Source organism: Solanum verrucosum, unplaced genomic scaffold, assembly GCF_900185275.1.
Source record: "Solanum verrucosum unplaced genomic scaffold, falcon-dt-bn FXZP01000108.1, whole genome shotgun sequence".
Lineage (NCBI taxonomy): Eukaryota > Viridiplantae > Streptophyta > Magnoliopsida > Solanales > Solanaceae > Solanum > Solanum verrucosum.
Genome location: NW_026020274.1, coordinates 3,830,761 through 3,854,602, shown reverse-complemented (window position 1 = coordinate 3,854,602; position 23,842 = coordinate 3,830,761). Strand labels below are relative to the sequence as shown.

General features: G+C 37.8%; 3 protein-coding genes across 4 annotated transcripts in view; all 3 read left to right on the top strand.

Annotated features, from left to right (window-relative positions):
• The window catches only part of LOC125833919 (uncharacterized), a 234,306-nt gene that overhangs the window by 20,109 nt on the left and 190,355 nt on the right, over window positions 1-23,842 (top strand). The gene's annotated exons all lie outside the window — the stretch shown is intronic.
• Window positions 1-23,842, top strand: part of LOC125833921 (probable protein phosphatase 2C 11) — a 179,669-nt gene that overhangs the window by 86,993 nt on the left and 68,834 nt on the right. The gene's annotated exons all lie outside the window — the stretch shown is intronic.
• LOC125833878 (uncharacterized) lies at window positions 22,221-23,710 on the top strand. Its single transcript, XM_049513031.1, has 6 exons — window positions 22,221-22,351; window positions 22,455-22,500; window positions 22,596-22,957; window positions 23,135-23,214; window positions 23,319-23,454; window positions 23,648-23,710. Exons 1-6 carry the CDS (start codon window positions 22,238-22,240, stop codon window positions 23,708-23,710), a joined length of 801 nt encoding a protein of 266 aa, XP_049368988.1. The 5' UTR covers window positions 22,221-22,237.

Genomic DNA, 23,842 nt, shown 5'->3' with positions numbered 1-23,842 from the left:
AACATTCTGTAACACCCAAGTTCTCAACAAGCTCTCAAGGAAACCCTTGTAACCTAAGGGGACTGGACTAGGCACCACATCGGTGATCTGAACCAGTATAAAAACACTCTGTGTTATTTTCTTACTGCAAGTTATTATTACTGTTTATCTATTCTACTAACATGCAGGTGAGTCGACTGGCCATTATAGGAAGTCGACTAAAGGAAATTTTAATTCACCCCCACTCTTGACTTTCAGTACCGCATTAAAATAAAAGCAAGCAGATGGATCTATAGATCGATACAAAGCTTGCCTTGTTGCTAAGGGCTTCACGCAATGCCCTTTCTTAGATTTTCATCAAACCTTCAGTCCTGTTATCAAGCCCACAATAGTGTTTCTTGTCTTATCCATAGCAGTGCAGCACAATTGGCACATTCATCAACTCGATGTCGACAATGCTTTCCTACAGGGCAGTGACTGAAGAGGTTTTTATGTCTCAACCTCCAGGCTTTGTTAATTCTCATTTCCCTTCTCATGTTTGCAGATTAAAAAAGGCCATTTATGGTCTTCAACAAGCCCCGCGGGCTTGGTATGCTGCATTGCGCAATCATCTACAGAAAATGGGATTTATCAAGTCTGAATCTGATGCTTCTCTATTTATTTTGAGGAATTTGGCAGCAACTGCTTAGGTACTCGTCTATGTTGACGACATTTTGATCACAGGAAGTTATCCCAGCTTGATTAGACATATTATTGATTCCCTTGGTTCTCGGTTCTCTTTGAAGGATCTTGGTTACTTAGACTACTTTATGGGTGTCAAATTTAAAAAAGTGTCAGATGGCCTTATTCTCTCTCAATCCAAATACATTCTTGACATTTTGTTGGAATTGGATATGCAAGATTGTAAATGAGTCTTGACTCCAATGTGCTCCAGTAAACTACCTCGGGAAGCTGATGGTTCTCCGCCTGCTAATGCTACACTCTACAGGCGCACCCTTGGTAAGTTACAATACTTATCATTCACACGACTTGATATTTCTTATGCAGTCAACAAACTGTCACAGTTTATGCATGAACCTACTGCTGAACACTGGAAGGCGGTTAAGAGGATACTACGTTATCTTAAAGCCACAACAACTTCAGATCTTCGAATACTTCGCAACTCAGACAACAATCTTTACATGTACGCTGATACCGATTGGGCAGGAGACCCGAATTACAGAATATCCACATCAGGTTATGTTCTTTTCTTTGGGCCCAATCCAGTGAGTTGGTCATCCAAAAAGCAACAAGCTGTAGCTCGCTCATCCACTAAAGCAGAGTACAAATCAGTTGCAAATGCGCTTGCTGAACTCATATGGGTGCGCAAATTGCTCAATGAATTGCATATCACCATTCCAAATACACCCACAATCTTTTGTGACAATGTTGGCGTCACTTATCTCTGTCATAATCCAGTGTTTCATGGCCATATTAAACATATTGATGTGGACTTCTGTTATGTTAGGAACCAAGTTCAAGCGCATCAGGTTCTTGTCACACACACTCAGTGGCGGATCCAGGATTTAGAGTCCGTGGGTGCCAAATAGACTTATCGATTAAATTAATTTTATATTTGATTAAATTATTCGTCTTTTCGATATATATCATAAATCAATCAATAAAATATAAATAATAAGATATTACACTTTTATTGAGTATTTAATCAAATAAAAGAAAAGTCAAAGGAGTAATAATGTAATTAATTTAATTTAAGTCAATAACAATTATAAAAATAAAATAAAAAATTGTGCAAGCTGTTTTTCCTTAAAAAAACGTGCTTGGAGCCTTTTTTTTTTTCTTAAAAAACGTCTGCAGCAAATTTCTCAAAAAAATAGGTACAAATGGGATTCAAACCCGCAACATTAGCCTTCTAAAGTTGCCCTCCTACCGTGGCACCACAAGCCAGTTTTGTTCTCTAGGTGGCACACTTTATATTTATATAAATATTATATATATATACCTATGTATATATAGAGTTTCCGTCGAAGTTCGGGGGTGGCGTGGTGTAACATCCGGCAAATTGAAATAACTATGAAAAAGCTTGAAATTGGAAATAGACATTTTTGGAAAATAATGAAAGGAATTCAAAATCTGGAAATTTGGCTAAGTGTGGAAATCAGTGAGTTTTGGCCAACTTTGAGCAGTCATAACTCCTAGCTCAAGATGATTTAGGAGTATTTCCAGATATTGTTGCGAAGCTTGTGGAATGATCTTTCCAACGCCACCGAGTTTGCTCGATTCCGAGTTTGTATGAGCGAGTTATGGCCATTGAAAGTTGGGCAGTTGGCAGGGAATCCGTCCGGAAATTTTAAGGGCATTTTGGTCTTTTCCCTAGCCATTTCTTTTGGGATTATATTGTTGTGTTAGGCTGATCTTGGATCATTTTTGTCCCATTTTAAAAGGGTAAAAGCTAGGGCTTGAGAAGAAGAAGAGAAGAAGAAGAGAAGAAGGGGAAGAAGAGAAGAAAGAGGAGATCAACTAGTTTCCGTCAAAGTTCCGTAGTGGAAATCGTCAGGGGTGATCCCTATCAAGGTATGTGAGTTCTTAGTGTGAGTTGATCCTTTACCCCACACACCAAGCTCATTTTTATGATTTGAGAAAAGATTGGAATTGTTGTTGAAGTTGTTAGTTGTTGTTGATGTTGTAGTTGTGTTGTTGAAGTTATTGTTGGTTGTGGGACATGATTGGGTTGTGTATTTGAGTTGTAATCTATTTTATGTTGAGAGATTGATGATCCTTAGTGTTTGGGGTTGAATCCATTGAAGTAAGGGTGGTTTAGAGTTGACAAAACAAGGGAGAAAGTCGAGTTTTCTGGGCTAGGGGTTGGCGCGTCGCGCCAGCCAACGCGACCCAAGAGGAGCTCTGAAGCCCAACCCTTGGGGCGGCGCACCAGCCAGAGCGCCAGCCAGACCCTTCTGAACTTCAAGGGCTGGCGCTCCGCGCTTGCAGAGCGCCAAGGATCCCAACCTACCCCTTTCATTCCCCACTCTTTCATGCATGTTCCATGGTATTGTACCTATGTTTCATATTTGTTTCCGACACCCCAAAGTACGTTTAGACATCAAGAACCCATCCATAACATGTGACTATATACCTTGAATCCATAGTTCAATTCAAGGCGAGTTAGGATCGAAGTTAAGGGAAGTTAGAGTCAAGTCAAGCAAAGTTAAGAAGTGAGTTCAAGCAAGTCCTCAAAGCTTTTCAAGAGTTGTTATTGAACGTTTTAACTTCGTTCCAAGTTCCAAGTCAAGCAAGGGTATAGAGTTTCAAGTCCAGTTAAGTATAGAGTTCCAAGTTAAGTATAGAGTTCCAAGTTAAGTATAGAGTTCCAAGTTAAGTATCAAGTTTCAAGTTAAGTCAAGAGTTTTCAGTTAAGTCAGGAGTTTCGAGATAAGTCAAGAGTCAAGAGTTGAGTTCATTGCTCTAAAGTTATTAGGGAACTAAGTATTTCCCAAAGAAGTCTATAAACGTTTTCACATTTAAGATGAGAGGAAATTGAGATTTCCAAAAGAGTTTTGAGCAGTTGAGTACTATCTCTTTTTGAGAAAAGATGAGTTTTGCAAAAGAGTTTCTAAAACATGATTAGTATGACAAATCGAGTATGTCATCAATGTTTAAACAATATGGTCTCTAAATATACCATCCATGTTTAAGCAGTATGAATATCCCGAGTCATCAAAGAACATATTAAAATATGGTTTTTAGATGTTCTTTCTAGAAAGAGTTTTCAAGAGCCTTTGGGCTAAGTTTTGAGTAATTATCTCAACTAAAGAAAGATGTGTTTAAAACACTAATGAGCTAAAGTATTTTTGGGAGTAGTCTTGAGCACCGAATTGGGAACACGAGTTCATATTAACTCAACTCTCTATAGGAACCATGTAGCCAACATGGAATTTAACGTGTCATACTTTTTAGATGATCACGTAAACTTAAGCTAGTGGATCCACTTAGTAAAGTTAGCTTCCTATATCACGACAGGGTATAGGATGGTCTTTGGGCAACGTGAGGTAAAATGTTGTATCACTAGCTTCCTATATCACGATAAGGTATAGGATTGTCCTTGGGCAACGTGAGGTAAAACGTTGTATCACTAGCTTCTTATATCACGACAATGTATATGATGGTCCTTGGGCAACGCGAGGTAAAACGTTGTATCACTAGCTTCCTATATCACGACAAGGTATAGGATGGTCTTTGGGCAATGTGAGGTAAAACATTGTATCACTAGCTTCCTATATCACGACAAGGTATAGGATGGTCCTTGGGCAACGTGAGGTAAAACGTTGTATCACTAGCTTCATATATCACGACAAGGTATAGGATGGTCCTTGGGCAACATGAGGTAAAACGTTATCACTAGCTTCTTATATCACGACAAGGTATAGGATGGTCCTTGGGCAACGTGAGGTAAAGCGTTGTATAGCTTTCTATATCACGACAAGGTATAGGATGGTCCTTGGGCAACGTGAGGTAAAACGTTGTATCACTAGCTTCCTATATCACGACAAGGTATAGGATGGTCCTTGGGCAACGTGAGGTAAAACGTTGTATCACTAGCTTCCTATATCACGGAAAGGTATAAGATGGTCCTTGGGCAACGTGAGGTAAAACGTTGTATCACCACTTAGTTTCATAGTGGTGGTTGTCGGTTAGAGAAACTCCCACAGTAGAAATTGCATGGTTCCTCGAGGGGTTCTATTTAGTATGGATGGGGGTATGGGACTCCATTCATGCATTGCACAAGTAGACTTTGAGAGGAAGCATGGTATTTTATGATATTATAACTATGATTTTGACGTCATGTTTTAATAGTTTTACAAGCTTTATATATTGCATGTGTCGTATTGCTTTATATACTGAGTTCAGTTATTCATGAGTTGAACAGAGCCAAGGTAAGTTCTCTTTTGCATCTCTTTTCAAGCTTAAGTTATTGTTTAGCCGTCCAGCTCGCATACTCGTACATTCCATGTACTGATGCCAGTTGGCCTGCATCTTGTTATGATGCAGACGCAGGTACCTATGATCAGCATCCAGCACACCGTTCATCCAGTTGAGCACTCCAGAGTCAGTGGTGAGCCTCCTTGCTTTTAGGAGGACTCGGTTATTTGTGTTCTTAAGTTTTGTTTTATTAGGATGTTGCGGGGTCTGTCCCAACATCCATCTCAGTATTTTAGAGGCTTCATAGACAGTCAGTCAGTTAGTTTTGAGTCTCTCATCTATGTATATATGTAAATATTCTATTTGGAGACTCGAGTTGCTGTTTTGGCCAGATTTTTATCAGTTGGTTGTTTTATAACCTTTCATTGCATTGAGTTATGCTTTTGAGATAAGTTTCTGCTGAGTTAAGGAATCCAGGCCAAGGGTTCACTTGGGGCCAGCAATGGTCTCCGAGTGCCGGTCCCGCCCAAGGTGTAGGCTCGGGGTGTGACACGTGGCACCCCCACACCTCTTCATAGATCCGCCCCTACACACACTCACGTTTGTGATCAACTTGCTGATATATTTACCAAGCCCTTGCCAAAACCAGCCTTTGAACGGTGTCGTTCCAAGTTAAGCACTGTTGCACTACGCCTAACTTGAGGGGGTGTATTAAACATTAGTTACGTAAGAGTTACCGTTTTAGAGTATCAATAGAAGACTCCCGCTATTGTTTAGGAGTTCAGGTAGCAGTTAGTTTCCTTAAGTTTAGCTGTAAGTTGTTCTTATCTGTAGTAGTTAAAGTTTGGGTATTGAATGAATAAGATTATCTTTTCGACTACTTTTGTCTATCTGATTTTATAAAAATGACATTCAACTTTCTTACATGATAAGAGTAGAAGCTTGCAATAAGTACCTGTAACACGATTAAGATCCAATAGGTCGTTGAACAACCCAAAAAATGATAGCTGCTGGTCAGAAAGTGGTCTGGAAAATGTGAACAACTATGTTGTTTTGTGGTGGTTTAGTATCTACTATCGGCACTTGTGTTTATGCTTCTTGTGCAAACTCACAAATTGAAGGAAATGATAGAATCTCACCCGTCTTTGTGGCATTTCAAATAAGAATTTTACTTGAATACACCAGCAATGTAAACAAGTCTTACATTATCAATGTATTTTACTGGAAGGTACAAGTCAGTTCTACCCGATATAGTTACAAGTTGAATCAACCAACATGCGTGACATAGGCACCATGGTTATAAAAAAGGGATGTTTTGTTTACATAGGTACCATGTAATAATAATGTTTTGTTTTTAAATTGTGCGATAAATTAAAGTGGTCGTTATACTAAACAATAAATAATATGTGTACTTTGTGCAAAATAGTTTGTTAGTCACCAAAGTGGCCAAACTAAAATGTATAAAATTATTCACATGCACAAAATTTTATGATATTATGTGTGCTTTGTATTTATATTGTTTGTTAGTCACCAAAGTGGCCAAACTAGAGAAATTAACGTCTACACATATCATGTTTATGATCACTTGATGCATGTATTATGTTTTTGTAGTTTTTTAGTCACCAAAGTGGTCAAACTAAAATGTATAAAATTACACATGCACAAAGTTTTATGATATTATGTACGCATTTGTATTTATATAGTTTGTTAGTCACCAAAGTGGCCAAACTAGAAAAATTAGCGTCTCCACATATAACATTTATGATCACTTGATGCATGTATTATATTTCTATAGTTTGTTAGTCACCAAAGTGACCAAACTAAAATGTTTAAAATTATTCACATGCACAAAATTTTATGAGATTATGTAAGCATTTGTATTCATATAGCTTGTTAGTCAACAAAGTGGCCAAACTAGTATGGTTAAGAAAAATATGCACTCATAAAATTGTCATTTACCTATGAATGTTAATTAAATGCCTATATTGTAAAATAAATAGATAAATTGACTTTCACTATTGCTAGAACTTAAGAATTTACCCAAAGGTGAATCTATCATTCTATGAATAGTGAAAATTATGAGGTAAATTAATATTTTAGTCAAACATATATTGTATATCCAAAGATGTCGTATATGTTTGATAAAAATTATTCAATTACCTATTAAAGATAAAAATAGCATTTCAATTATGATAATGTGTCGTAGTATCTATCTAAAGGAGGATTATGATATATTTTTATCGTTTGACTGAATTCACATTATTTTCTAATGTGTGAGCATATATATCTATTTGTAGTAATTCCTCTTCATTCGCATGCTTCGTCTGTTACTGTGTTCAATGGATTGAACTTCTTTGAATGGCATGAACAAGTCCAGTTCCACTTAGGTGTGATGGATCTTAACTTGGCTCTGCTGAATGGAAAAATTGCCATTACTGATAAGAGCAGTGAGGATGAGAAGTCTTTTCATAAATCATAGGAGCGCTCTAACAGATTGAGCCTTATGTTCATAAGAATGGTTGTTGCTAACAACATTAAGAGTACTATTCAACAAACAGAAAGTGCAAGGAAATACCTAAAGTTTGTGGAAGACGTTTTCGTTCTACTGATAAGTCTCTCGCTGGTACACTAATGGATGACTAACATTGCAACAAGACTTCGGACCTTGGGGATGAAAGTGGATGACACATTCTTGGTTCAGTTCATTCTGAACTCATTGCCTCTTGAGTATGGACCATTCCAAATTAACTATAACACTATTAAGGATAAGTGGAATGTTAGTGAATTGTCAAGTATGCTTACTCAAGAGGAGTCAAGACTTATGAAACAAGGAGGTCATTCCATTAACCTCATGGGTCAAGGAGCTAGTAAAGGACTTAAAGTGAAAGCCAACAAGTTTAAGAAAAAGAAAGCACCTGCTAAAGTTCCATATGATGCTGATAAGGAACTCAAGGCTGATGAGTGTCATTTCTGTGAAAAGAAGGACACTATTAGAAAGATCGCCTAAAACGCAGAGCTTGGTTTGAAAAGAAAGGCAAATTTAGTACCTTTGTATGTTTCGTATAAAATTTAGTAGAAGTTCCAAATAATACTTGGTGGCTTGATTCTGGTGCAACTACTCATGTATCCACTATGTTGCAGGGATTCACTACGATCCAAACTACAAATCCTAATAAGGATTTCTTGTTCATGGGAAACCGCATGAAGGCTAAAATTGAAGGCATAGGGACTTATCATTTGATCTTGGAGACTGGACCTCACCTTGATCTATTACATACTCTTTATGTTCCTTCAGTTTCTAGGAATTTGATTTCTCTTTCAAGACTTGATGTTTCTGGATTTGATTTTAAGTTTGGACATGGTTGTTTCAATTTATATAAGAATACTATTTTTATGGTTCTGGTGTACTTATTGATGGTTTATATAGATTGAAAATCGATAATAATTTTTTTTTAATTCCTTCTTACTATTCATTAAAATGTTGGAATTAAACGTAATTCACTAAATGAAAGTTCTGCTTATTTGTGGCATAAAAGTTTGGGTCGTGTATCAAAAGAAAAATTAAAAAAGGTTAGTAAAGAATGAGATTCTTCAGAATCTGAAAATTATTGATCTTGCTATATGTTTGGATTGCATTAAGGAAGCAAACCAAGCATACCAAGAAAGGTGCCACAAGGAGCACTCAGCTTCTTGAAATTATACAAACTGATGTTTGCGGACCCTTTCATGTTCCATCTTTAGGTGGAGGAAAATATTATCAAGCCCCGAGCCTACACCCTGGGCGGAATTGGCACTCGAGAACCATTGTTTGCCCCAAGCGAACCCTTGACCTGACTTACTTACTCAGCGGAAGACTTAGACATAATAAAGAGAATCCAAATACTAAACAACTTAACTGTCTCAAACTGAACTCATAATGTTTTGAAAATAAAAATTTAACTTAGCCAAATTGGCAAATCAAATCTGAACATAAGTCAATAACAAAATGATGACGAATGAACTAACATCTGACTAACTATCTATGAACCCTCTAAAACAACTGAGATGGATATTGGGACAGGCCCACGACATCCTAATGAACTATCTAATACTGAAAGTAAACAAAAGGGATCCTCCGGAATGCAAAGAGGCTCACCAACAGACTCTGAACTTCTCACTGGATCAAGGATGCACTGGATGTCGATCCTAGTTACCTGCGTCTGCATTATAATACGATGCAGGCCAACTGGCATCAGTACATTAAATGTACGAGTATGCGAGTTGGAATGCTAAACACAACATAGGCTTGAAAAGAATCTGAAAGGAACTGAAGAACTTACCTGGCTTAACTCAACTCAACATAACTTAACTCATTTCAATATAAAGTAGTTTAAAACAAGTGCAATATAAAGAAAATCTATATAAAACATGATGTCAACTCTGTGTGTATGCAAAGATACCAATAATTCTGAGATGTATGTAAAAATACAAATAAACTGATGTATATAAAAATACAAAGTACTGTTGTGGGAGTTTCTCTAACCAACAACCATCACATAAGAGCAATTGTGATGATACATCGATCTCCCTCACGCTGCCAGCGCATCCTATACCCTACCAGGGGAATATGACCTAAATTACTAGGAGGATCCACTAGTCTATGCGAAAAGGATTCATCTAAAAAGTATGACCCTTTTCTACCCATGATGGCTTCATGGTTTATGGAGACGTGAGTTATCTGAACTTAAGCTTGTCCCCATATTGGTGCTCAATACTACTCCTAAAATATGATACTAGCTCTTTATGTTTAAAACATACTTCTTTCTGTGATTTGAGATAATTGCTCAAAACTTAGCTCAAAGGCTATCTTGTGAAATCAAAGTTTCACCTCTTGCTTAATTATGAAAGCATTTACTCTTTTCTGAAAACTAGCTCAAAGGCTCTTTGGAAATCAATGTTTTCCTTTCTTGTTTAAATGTGAAAACATTTTAAACCCCTTTGGGAATACATAGTCCCCATATACTTTTGAAGAAATGAACTTCAAGCCTCACTCTTTACTCTTTAGTCAACTCAAAACTTAAATCTTCAAACAAAGTTAAAATGTTTGTAAAAGACTTTAAATTAAAAAAAAAACTTTATGAACTTCTCTTAACTTAACTCTTGACTTCTCTTGACTTGACTCCTAACTGGTCCTTAAATTGAATTATGGATTCAAGGATCGTGATTAGTGATACAAAAAATCTCATGATGTTTAGGAATGAATTTAGATAGCTAAACATGAGAAAAGACCAAAAATCAATATCTGAGGGAGGGTCCGCGACGCGGAGACATATTTAATTTTTAGTTTTGAAAATGACTTTTGAGGCAGAAGACTCCGTGACGGCTCCGCGACGCGAAACGAAAATTCCCAAAACTAGGAACCAGCTCCGCGACGCTCCACTGATGTCGAATTTCATCCGACAAAAACTCTTCTTCGTTTTTCTGCTCTAAACTCCGTGGGTTCTTTTACCCAACACATAAAATCGATTAAATGTTCAAAGTACATCAGATTCTACTCGAAATCGAACCTAAAATCACATATTAGATCAAACAACTCCTCAACGAATTCAACGAAACAAGAATCTAATGAAACTTCAACAAGCCCATTCAAAAACTCAATTTCTAAGCTTTCAAGAACTTAAATTCGCTGAAATAAATCATGATTGGCGCGTGGGAGAATTAACCCAACGCTATGTGATCTCACATACCTTGTAGGGATCACCCCCGATGAAATCCACAAGCCAAACTCGACGATCTTGACGAATCTTGAACGTTATTCTCCTTTCTCCTCTTCTTTTCTCTTCTTTCAAAACCTTAACTCTTTTTCCAAAGGCGTAAACTGACTAAGTTCAGTTTAGACCCCTAAGTAATTACCAAAAACGAATTAAAATAAAAGGGTAAGGAAAAGACCAAACTACCCTTCAAAAATCCGGATTTGGACTTTCCTTAATCCAACAGCCCAACTTCCAAAGGGGATAACTTACTCAGACAAACTCGGAATCGCGCAAAATCAGCGGAGTCAGAAAGATCATTCCAAGAGCTTTCCAACCATATCTAGAAGTACACCTAACTCATCCTGATCTAGGAGTTATTGCCGTTTGAAGTTGACCAAAAACTCACATTTCCTAACCTAAACAAATTTTCAGATTTTCAATTATTTCCAAAAATGACTATTTCCAATTCTTAGCTTCTTCCTAGCTATTTCAAATTGCGAGATGTTATAATATCTCTCCCTTGGGAACATTCGTCCTCGAATGAGATTACTCTTACTAGGCTAAGGGTGGTAACATCAAGTTCAAACACCCAACAAGCTGTAACATCCGACAATTTGAAATAGCTTTGAAGAGGCTTAGGATTGGAAATTTCCTTTTTTTGGAAAGAATTTTAAAGTTTTGGAAATTTGGCTAAGTATGGAAAAGGTGAGTTTTTGGCCAACTTTGATCAGTCGTAACTTCTAGCTCATGATGAGTTAGAAGTCTTTCCAGTTATGGTTGCATAGCCCTCGGAACGATCTTTCCAACGCCACCGATTTTGCTCAATTCCGAGTCCGTATGAGCGAGTTATGACCTTTGAAAGTTGGGCAGTTGACAAGGAAATCCGTCCGGGAATCATTAAGGGCATTTTGGTCTTTTCCCTAGCCTTTTATTTTGGTTTTATAAATGTGTTAGGCTGATAATTTTGATCAGTTTTACCATTTTAAAAGAAGTGAGAGTGAGGGTTTTGAGAGAAGAAGAAGAGAAGAAGAGAAGAAGAGGAGATCAAGCAAGGAGATCATCGTGGATTTTCGTCGGGGGTGATCCCTACCAAGGTATGTGAGCTTTTAGTGTTGGGTGATCCTTTCCCCCACATGCCAAACTCGTTTTATTTTCGAGAAAAGATGGATTGTGTTTGTTGAAGTTGTGAGTTGTTGTGGTTGAAGTTGTTAGTTGTTGAAATTATTGTTGGTATTGTTGTTGGTTGTGATGTTGAGATTCTTGATGATTTGGGACTTGTTTCCGGTTGGGGTTTTGAGTTGAAATCTATTGAATGTTGAGGGATTTCATGTTTCTAAGTGATTGGGGTTGGAACCCTTGAAGTTAGAGAGTTTAGAGTTGGAAAAATGAAGGAGAAAAGTCGGGCTTCTTACATGAAACAAGTCCGTGTCGCGGACTTGTTCCCTCTGTGAACAAAATCTGCTCCGCGTCGCGGACAGGACGAGGACTCCACTGTTTTCAGAATTTTTTTCTCAAAAAATTTCTTAAGTTTGGTTGTTCCAAATCATTCCTAAATCATTCCTAAACATCATGAGGTCCCTCCAAACACCAATCAAGTCCTTGAATCCATAATTCAATTCAAGTGAAGTTAGTTTCCGATTCAAGTGAAGTCAAGCTTAGAAATTAAGTAAGTCCAAGCAAGTCTTTAAAGCTTTTCAAGAGTCTTCATTGAACGTTTTAACTTCATTCTAAGGCTCAAGTTCCAAGTTAAGTATAGAGTTTCAAGTCAAGCAAAGAGTATAGAGTTTCAAGCTAAGTAAAGAGTTTCAAGTTTCAAGTTGAGTTAAGAGTTTCAAGTCAAGTCAAAGTAAAGAGTTCAAGTAAAGTAAGGAGTAAGGAGTCGAGTCCATTTCTCCAAAGTTATTAGGGAACTATGTACTTCCCAAAGAAGTTCTAAATGTTTTTACATTTAAGTAAGAAAGGAGCCATGTTCTCCAAAGAGCCTTCGGGCTAGTTTTTGAGTAATTATCTCATATCAGCAGGAATAATTATGTTGTAAAAACATAAGAGCCAGTACATTTTTGGGAGTAGTATCGAGCACCGAGTTGGGGGAGCGTTCAAAGAACCCACAGCCCCCATAGAACCATGTTAGCCACCATGGGTAGAAAAGGATCATGCTTTTTAGATGAACCCTTTTCAGATTAGACTAGTGGATCCATTAGGCAGTTCAGGTCTTATACTTTTGGCCGGGTATAAGATGCTCTGGCAGCGTGAGGTCGATCGCTGTATCATCACTATAGCTCTTATGTGATGGTTGTCGGTTAGAGAAACTCCCACAGCAGTTATTGTATTTTCATACTCAGAGATTATTGTATTTTTATATACATCAGTTCATTGTATTTCTATATACATTTCAGGCTTATTGTATCTTTGTATACACACAGAGTTTATAACATGTTTTAAACAGTCTTTCTTTATATCGCACTTGTTTTAAATTGCCTTATATAGAAAGAAGTCAGTCAGGTTGAGTTGAGTTGAGCCAGGTAAGCTATTCAGTTTCTCCCAGGTTTCCTTCTAGCCGTTGTTGCTTAGCTTTCCAGCTTGCATACTCGTACATTCCATGTACTGATGCCAGTTGGCCTGCATCGTTTCATGATGCAGATCCAGGTATCCCAGATCAGCAGCCTGTGCGTCGTTGATCCAGCTGAGCACTCCAGAGTCAGTGGTGAGCCTCCTTGCTTTCCGGAGGACTCTATTACTTCGTGTTCTTAGTGTTGTCTTATTAGGATGTTGCGGGGTCTGTCCCAACATCCATCTCAGTAATTTAGAGGCTTCATAGATAGACAGATAGACAGTCAGTCAGCTAGTTTTGAGTCTCTTATCTATGTATATATGTAAATATTCTATTTTGAGATTCGAGTTGCCTTTATGGCCATATTTTATAAGTTAAGTTGTTTTGTAATATTGCATTGCATTGAGTTATTCTGTTGAGGTTTCCGCTGAGTTAAGAAAACCAGGCCAAGGGTTCGCTTGGGGCCAGAAATGGTCTCCGGGTGCCGGTCCTGCCCAGGGTGTAGGCTCGGGGCGCGACACAAGCAAAGCAATTACAACATGCTAACTTATAATTTAAAGAGTACTAAGAAGAAAATTATTACCTTTGGTCTGCATTTTCTCCGGACTCAAAGAGATGTGGATATCTCTTTTTCATATCTTTCTCAGCTTCCCAAGTAGTTCCCTCAACAAATTAGTTCCTCCAAAGAACTTTAACTAATGCTACCTCTTTTGTTCTCAACTTGCGAACTTGGCAATCTAGAATCTAAACATGAATCTCCTCTTAAGACAAGCTATCGTTGATACCAATATCTTCGGTTGGTATGATAAGTGAAGGATATCCCATGCACTCCTCCAATATGGAGACATGGAATACCGGATGAACCGTTGTTAACTCTTGTGGTAACTCCAATTCATAAGCTACCTTGCCAATCCTTTTGGAAATTCTGTAAGAACCAACATATTGGGGGCCAAGTTTCCCCTTCTTACCCAAACCTCATAACACCCTTCATGGGTAAAACTTTCAAGTACACCCAATCATACAATCCACTTTGATATCTCAAAACACTATCTCCCCCTTGTTCAAAAGCCATCATTTTTTGCTTATGAACACTTGCCTTTAATTCAAGCAATAAAGGATCTTGGTCGTGCTTTCCTTTTACTTCTGACACTAATGATAATTCAGTCCCATTCATCACCACCACTCCTCCTTCTGTGGAATCCATTAGTAGAGCTCATAATTGTGCAAGTCTATGCACATCTTTTGCTAACACTTTCTTATCTTACTCAACATGGGCGGTACTACCCATAGACAACCTGCTTAAGGCATCAACAACAACATTAGCCTACCTGGGTGGTAAAGAATACTCATGTCATAACCCTTGAGTAATTCTAGCCACCTCCTTTGTCTGAGATTAAGTTCTTTCTGACTAAACACATACTGAAGGCTCTTATGATCGGTGAACACATCCACATGCACACCATAAAGATAATGACACCATATTTTCAAAGCAAATACTACGACAACCAACTCTAAGTTATGTGTATGATAGTTCTTCTCATGAACTTTCAACTGTCTGGAGGCATAAGCTATAACTTTGCCATTCTGCGTTAATACACAACCCAAGCCAACTCTAGATGCATCACAATACACCATAAAACCTTAAGTACCTTCCGGTAAGGTCAAAATTGGGGCAATAGTTAACCTCTTTTCCAATTCCTGAAAGCTTTTCTCACAAGCTTCAGACCATTGAAACTTCAGTGTCTTCTAAGTCAACTTGGTCAAAGGAGACAAAATAGACGAGAACCCTTTGACGAACCTTCTATAATAGTCAGCCAACCCCAAGAAACTCCTAATATCTGTTGGAGATGTGGGTCTAGGCCAGTTCTGCACTGCCTCTATCTTCTGAGTGTCAACTCTAATTCCATCACCAGAAACTATGTGGCCCAAGAATTCCACAAACTCAAGCCAAAACTCACACTTAGAGAACTTGGCATACAACTTCCTATCTTTCAAAGTCTGAAGAACTATTCTGAGATGGCTAGCATGATTTTCTTCATTCCTTGAATAGATTAGTATGTCATCAATGAAGACTATAACAAACATATCTAAATAAGGTTTGAAGACTCTATTCATAAGGTCCATGAACGTTGCTAGTGCATTAGTCAAACCGAACAACATGACCAGAAACTCATAATGACCTTAACGGGTCCTGAATGTTGTCTTTGGAATATCACATTCCCTTACTTTCAACTGTTCTTATAACTCTTTCAACTCTGTTGGTGCCATTCTATATGGCGGAATAGATATAGGACGAGTATCTAGAAGAAGGTCTATACCGAAGTCTATCTCTCTCTCAGGAGGGACTTCGGGAAGATCATATGGAAAGACTTCTGGAAACTCTTTTACTATAAGAACTGACTGAATGGAAGGTATCTTAACACTAAAGTCATTAACTCGAACTAAGTGATAGATAAAACCCTTAGAAACTAACTTTTTGCCTTAAGGTACGAAATGAAATGACCTATAGGCACTGCTGAACTACTTTTCCACTCTAAGACTGGCTCATTTGGAAACTGAAACTTTACAACTCGATTTCTACAATCAACTAAGGCATAACATGGATGAAGTCAGTCCATACCTAGAATGATATCAAAATCTACCATGGTACTCTTGTGATTGACGGAAACGGAACAATCACGATAAACTCTTTCTGCTAGAATAGAATCACCAACAGGTGTAGAAACAGTGAATGGTTCACTAAGTTTCTTAGGAAGAACATCAAACTTCATAGCAACATAAGGAGTTACAAAAGGTAAACTCGCTCTTGGGTCTAGCAAAGCATAAACAGTAAAGTCAAAGACTTGGATCATACCAGTGACAACATCTGGCGAATCCTTTTGCTCTTGGCGACTATTGATAGCATACAAGCGGTATGTTCCTCCGCCAATACCTGAAGTAGCTCGTCTAGGTGCAACTCTTTCTGGTGAAGCAACTGAAGAAGACTGGGCTTTACTACCCTCTTAGCCTTTACTCTTTCTGTTCTCAAGACACTCCCTCATAAAATAGTCATTCTAACCACACTTGAAACAACCAGTGGAGCCATCACGACACATCCATGAGTGGTTCCTACCACACTTAGTACATGCAGGAGACTTACTACCCCTTTGTGTAATACTGCCTTGAGAATAGGCAGGTTTAGCTCTGAAACTTTGGGAATTTTGACTATTGTACTCACTTTTGTTCTTAGGTACAGGTGCACTAGCAGATGATGGGGCATGTCCCTTCTGTTTCTATTGGAAGGAAGACCGGTTCGCACTACTCTTTTGTTGCCTAAACTCGTTCCCTGATGTCTTAGCCCTGTTATTCTTAAACTCTTCTCTATCCTTCAGCTTATCCTCCTCAACTTGTTGTACATGGATCATAAGCCTTGCTAGGTCTATATCCCCTATCAACATAGCTGCCTTGCCTTCCTTGCTTAACTGACGAGACAACCCAGCAACAAATCAACTCATCCTGCTCCTCATGTCAACAACCATCTTCAGAGCTTAGCGGGAAAGTTGTGCGAACTTCAGACTATACTTATGAGCACTCATAGACTCCGGATTAAGGGTGAGAAACTCTATTATCTTTGCCTCTCACAACTCACAGGGAAAGAAATGCCCCATGAGAACACTCTCAAACACATCCCAACTCACTATTGGCGCATCCTCAGCCCTATTCTTTTTCTATTAGTTAAACAAGATTCTAGCGACACCCTTCATTTAGTATGCAACTAGTTCCACCCTCTCCGCATCAACGACATGCATCACATCAAATACCCTTTTCAGCTCCTTAATGAAGTTCTCCGGATCCTCAGTGACACTTGAACCTGTGAAGCTTGTTGGGTCTATCCTTAAAAGCTCACGGATCCTTGAAGTATCAGCCACTTCCTGTCGATTATCTCTCTGCCCACCTTGATAGGTCGCAACTTGACTTAACATCATGATAGCTTCACGAAATTCAGCCTTGGTGACCTCTCCTTGGGGTTGCACTTCTAGTGCATTAGGTACCCCTTGTTCCTCAACATTTATCCTAGAAGGACGCACCTCTGACTGCTCTTCGTGGATGCATGATTATTTGGAAACACGCGCAAACACGAATTAGAGGGAAACTTTTTACAGATCAAACTCTAACGCACGAAATAAGTGTGAAAGAAGTGAGAAGTTTTCCAAAATGTTGCAGCCTCCTAATTATAGATGTGGCGCGCTTCACACCGATAAATAGGACTCTACAAACACGGCTTCATAAACTCCCTAAGACTCTTGAACTCTGTGCTCTGATACCAAGTTTGTCACGCCCCGAGCCTATACCCTAGGCGGAACTGATACTCGAGAACCATTGCTGGACCCAAGCGAACCCTTGGCCTGACTTACTTACTCAGCGGAAGACTTAGACATAAGAAAGAGAATCCAAATGCTAAACAACTTAACTGTCTCAAACTGAACTCATAATATTTTGAAAATAAACATTTAACTTAGCCAAAATGGCAACTCAAATCTGAACATAAGTCAATAACAAAATGATGATGAATGAACTAACATCTGACTAACTATCTATGAACCCTCTAAAACAACTGAGATGGATGTCGGGACAGGCCCATGACATCCTAATGAACTATCTAATACTGAAAGTAAACAAAAGGGATCCTCGAAATGCAAAGAGGCTCACCAACAGACTCTGAACTGCTCACTAGATCAACGATGCGTTGGATGTCAATCCTAGTTACCTGTGTCTGCATTATAATACGATGCATGCCAACTAGCATCAGTACATTGAATGTACGAATATGCGAGTTGGAATGCTAAACACAACATAGGCTTGAAAAGAATCTGAAAGGAACTGAAGAACTTACCTGGCTCAACTCAACTCAACATAACTGAACTCATTTCAATATAAAGTAGTTTAAAACAAGTGCAATATAAAGAAAAATTGTTTAAACCATGATGTCAACTCTGTGTGTATGCAAAGATACAAATAACTCAGAGATGTATGTAAAAATACAAATAAACTGATGTATATAAAAATACAAAGTACTGTTGTGGGAGTTTCTCTAACCGACAACCATCACATAAGAGCAATTGTGATGATACAACGATCTCCCTCACGCTAACAGCGCATCCTATACCCTACCAGGGGTATAGGACCTAAATTACTAAGTGGATCTACTAGTTTATGCGAAAAGGATTCATCTAAAAAGTATGACCCTTTTCTACCCATGATGGCTACATGGTTTATGGAGACGTGAGTTATCTAAACTCAAGCTCGTCCCCATATCGGTACTCAATACTACTTCCAAAATATGATACTAGCTCTTTATGTTTAAAACATTATTCTTTCTGCGATTTCAGATAATTGCTCAAAACTTAGCTCAAACACTATCTTGGAAATCAAAGTTTCCCCTCTTGCTTAATTATGAAAGCATTTATTCTTTTCTCAAAACTAGCTCAAAGGCTCTTTGGAAATCAAGGTTTTCCTTTCTTGTTTAAATGTGAAAACATTTTAAACCCCTTTGGGAATACATAGTCCCCATATACTTTTGAAGAAAAGAACTTCAAGCTTTACTCTTTACTCTTTACTCAACTCAAAACTTAAGTCTTAAAACAAAGTTAAAACGTTTGTAAAAGACTTTTTTTTAAAAAAAAACTTTATGAACTTCTCTTAACTTAACTCTTGACTTCTTGACTTCTCTTGACTTGACTCCTAACTGATCCTTAAATTGAATTATGGATTTAAGGATCGTGATTTGTGATAGGAAGATCTCATGATGTTTAGGAATGAATTTATATAGCTAAACATGAGAAAAAGACCAAAAATAAATATTTGAGGGTGGGTCTGCGACGCAGAGACATATTTAATTTTTAGTTTTGAAAATGACTTTTGAGGCAAAAGACTCCATGACGGCTCCACGATGTGAAACTAAAATTCCCAAAACTGGGAACCAGCTCCGCGACGCGCCACTGATGTCGGATTTCATCCGACGAAAACTCTTCTTCGTTTTTCAGCTCTAAACCCTCTAAACTCCGTGGGTTCTTTTACCCAACACTTAGAATGTATTAAATGTTCAAAGTACATCAAATTCTACTCAGAATCGAACCTAAAATCACATATTAGATCAAACAACTCCTCAACGAATTTAACGAAACAAGAATCTAATGAAACTTCAACAAACCCATTCAAGAACTCAATTTCTAAGCTTTCAAGAACTTAAATTCGCTTAAATAAATCCTGATTGGTGCGTGGGTGAATTAACCCAATGCTATGTGATCTCACATACCTTGTAGGGATCACCCCCGAAGAAATCCACAAGCCAAACTCGACGATTTTGACGAATCTTGAACGTTCTTCTCCTTTCTCCTCTTTTCTCTTCTCTGAAAACCCTAACTCTTTTTTCAAAAGCGTAAACTGACTAAGTTCAGTTTATACCCCTAGGTAATTACCAAAAATGAATCAAAATAAAAGGGTAAGGAAAAGACCAAACTACCCTTCAAAAATCCGGATTTGGACTTTCCTTAATCCAACAACCCAACTTCCAAAGGGCATAACTTACTCATACAAACTTGGAATCGTGCAAACTTGGCGGCGTTGGAAAGATCATTCCAAGAGATTTCCAACCATATCGGGAAGTACACCTAAATAATCCTGAGTTAGGAGTTATGGCCGTTTGAAGTTGACCAAAAACTCACTTTTCCTAACCTAAACAAATTTCCAGATTTTCAATTCTTTCCAAAAATGACTATTTCCAATTCTTAGCTTCTTCCTAGCTATTTCAAATTGCGAGATGTTACAAATATTTTATCATCTTTATCGGTGACTTTTCACGTTATGGATTTATCTATTTGTTGAAAGAAAAATCTCAAGCAGCGGATGCTCTCAAAGTGTTCGTTAATGAGGTTGAAAGATAATTAGGTAGGAAAGTGAAAATCATTAGGTCAGATGGAGGTGGTGAATATTATGAAAAGTCTAACAAATCAGAACAATGTCCAGGTCCATTTGCAAAATTCCTTGAGAATGGTGAAGTTAGCGGGAGTGTTGAACGACAAAATGTGGAAATTAATAAGGTAAGGGTAAATATTTCATTGCCCATGTATGTACCTACTTCCAATCACAAATGTTGTTCCTCTTGTTGAAGATTTGAGTGAAACACTTCAAGAAGGAACTAACTCACGAGTATCTGACACAAATGAACCACAAATAGTGTCATTAAGAAAATCGGCCATTTCAGGATTTTGACATTGAAATTAATAAAGATCCGGTTTCATTTTCACAAGCCATAGAAAGCACTGAGTCTGATAAATGGATTAATGTCATGAATGAAGAGTTAAAATCCATGGAATACAACAAAGTCTAGGATCTCGTTCAATTACCAAAAAGTTCTAAAAGAATCGAGTGTAGATGGGTCTTCAAGACCAAACACGATTCAAATGGTAATATTGAACGATATAAATCCAGACTTGTTGCCAAGGGATACACTCAAAAAATGAGGCATTGATTATAAAGAAACCTTTTCACTGGTCTTAAAGAAAGACTCATTAAGAATTGTTTTGGCTTTGGTAGCTCATTGTGATTTAGATTTACATCAAATGGATGTGAAAACCGTCTTTCTTAATGGAGACCTCAAGGAGAATGTTTATATGGACCAACCAAAGGGTTTCGATTTTGAAATTAAAGGAAAAGATCAAATGGTGTGTAAGCTAAAGAAGTCAATATATGGACTCAAACAAGCCTCACGACAATGGTATATAAAGATTAATGATACCATAACATATTTTGGATTAAGGTGATTACTGTTGATCGGTGTATATACCGAAAGATCAGTGGGAGTAAGTTTATAATTTTAGTCCTGTATATTGATGACATTTTGCTTGCTGCTAATGATTTAGGCATAATTGCGTGAGACGAATGACTTTCACTCTATGAACTTTGAAATGAAAGATATGGGTGACACATCCTCTGTGATAGGGATAGAATTATTCCATGATAGATCACAAGGATTATTGGGACTGTCTCAAAAGGGCTATATCGAAAGAGTTCTAGAGAGATTTAACATAAACAATTGTTCAGCAAGAATAGCTCCAATTCAAAAAAAGGGACAAATTTAATCTCATGCAATGCCCAAAGAATGATGTAGAACGAAAAGAAATGGAAACAATTATGTCTCTTCTATTGTTGGAAGTTTGATGTATGTTCAAACTTGCACAAGACCCGATATTAGTTTTGCGGTCGAAATGCTAGGAAGATATCAAAGTAATCCTGGAATTGATTAATGAAAGAAAAAACTGCAAAGAAAGTTTGTGGCATGTTATGAAGCCACAATTCATGCATTGTGGCTGCGGAACTTTATTTCAGGACTTGGGGTTGTCGACACCATTACCAAGCCGCTGAAAATTTATTGTGATAATGCTGCAGCAGTATTCTTCTCCAAGAACGATAAGTACTCCAAATGTGCCAAACATAAGGAATTAAAGTACTTTACTGTTAAGGAAGACGTTCAGAAACAAAGAGTGTTACTTGAGAATATTAGAACTGATCTCATGATTGCAGATCCGTTAACAAAGAGCTTACAACCAAATTCATTTAAAGAACATGTTCAAAGAATAGGTCTTGGTTGTACTTATGATTGTTACATTCATGATGTTTTTTTACACTCAGAGCTCAATTATGTGTTATATATTTGTATTTTTTTTCTCCCTTTGCGCCTTTTTTCATTAAAGCCCACGCTTTATTTGCGCTTTGAGCTTCAAGCCCCCATGGACCTTAGAGCTTTTTTGCGCTTTTCGCCTTCGATAACACTGGTTTTATCATAGCACTTAATCTTGGTCTTAGTTCTTTAATAGTACTTGGACCCAAGAATTATCTTTCATATTCCTGAAATCAATAAAATACCTTTACTAGTTCTAGTGCTATTTGGACGTCATGGGTTGCCAAGAGAAGGTTAAGATTAATCAGGAAACTGCGTTTTGGTATATAGTCCTCTAAAAGTGAACAAGATCTTGTTCACTTTTATCTACTATTTTGCTTTTATTTCATTTCTCTAATGTTGTCTTTGTATTTTTTTGGCTACCGTTTCTGCTTTCCTCAGAAACTTCTGCTGCTCCCAACTGTTTCCAACTCCATCGAAGTATGGGACTTCCTCAGTGTGGATTCACAGGTTGAAAACATTATCAGTTTACAGTTTTCTTACTCTGGATAGTTTTTAGAACAAAGAGAGTTGATTTTACATTCTTTCTTTGTTCCTTTGTTTTGTTATGCAGACATATAGCTTCTCAAACTCCTTGTCCATAATTGAAACATTACAGGGTGAGTAATCTGAGTTAGCATGATGAGAGGGAAAAGGGGTGGGGCATCGTCCTGTGTGTTAGTTATAAATAGTTTATATGGATACTGGATTTCAGCTGACCTGGACAGCACTGTACGCCAAAAGAGTAAAGAACCTCCGCATGGTATAAGCCCTCGAACTGATCTGTTATCCTCCAAGGGTAAGCATTCTAATACTGAAAGCAAGAATCCAACTTCAAGGATGGAACAAGATCATGCAGGACATGAATCAAGATTCAGGAAAGATTATGTCGTACTCTCTCCTCCAAAAAGACCTCTCACAGAAACTTTTGAGGATTCAAATAGTGACAACAAGGTGCATGCAAATAGAAAATCAACCCCAAACATGCAGACGACATCAAAATCAGTTGAAAGTAACTCACGTGCATCACCTGAATCTCTTGTTGCTGCTCCCGTGGATCCCCCCTTTCCCAGTGAGGTAGTCACTTGTCTAATTTGGAAAGAATATACCTCCTTGCACTATTGAACTCTAAAGAATAGATTGCTTATGATTCATCGATTATGGAAAGATGAGAAGGTTCATTTATTCAAGGATGCTTTTATATTTGATGTAATTTCTACAATGGCTCTAAACCTCATTTTTATTTCACTGTAGTGGGTGCCACCAAATTTAACCGTGCCTATATTCGATCTTGTCGACGTCATTTTTCAGCTCCAAGATGGTGGATGGATCAGGTAGTATTTACATATGTGACTATCAAATTAAGCTCTTGGACTTGATTTTAAATGCACTTGTGTCATGGACTTCACTGGACCTGTTGACTTGGGGTTCATTTTAGGAGGAATGCATTCTGGGTGGCTAAACAGGTTTTACAATTGGGAATGGGTGATGCATTTGATGATTGGCTGATTGAGAAAATCCAGCGTCTGCGCAGGGGTTCAGTAGTTGCTGCAGGTATCCAACGTGTTGAGCAGGTATTGTTCAAGTGCCCATTTGTTTATTTTTCAAGAAAGAGAGGTGCTAATGACAATTCTATTTGCATGTGGAACAGTAATGTTTTTGGCTCACTGGATAAGTTTCGTTTACTCTTAACATATTTTTTTCGAGAAATTCTTGTGTCTTTTTATTCTTTTCTGATTGTGCTCTATGTTCTTTCTCCCCTTTTAGGGGGTGGAGACAGGGCACTGGAGTATGTACTGTCATCAGTCATCATCTAACTTGCTTTATTGATATATCTTGCACATCCATTCAAATGAAAGAGCTGGTGCATGCTTCTTTAAAATCGTTTTAAAGCAGTTTCCCATGACTCTGGACAGCCAAAATTTCAATGTTGGACTAGATACCAGATAACTATTTGTGCTC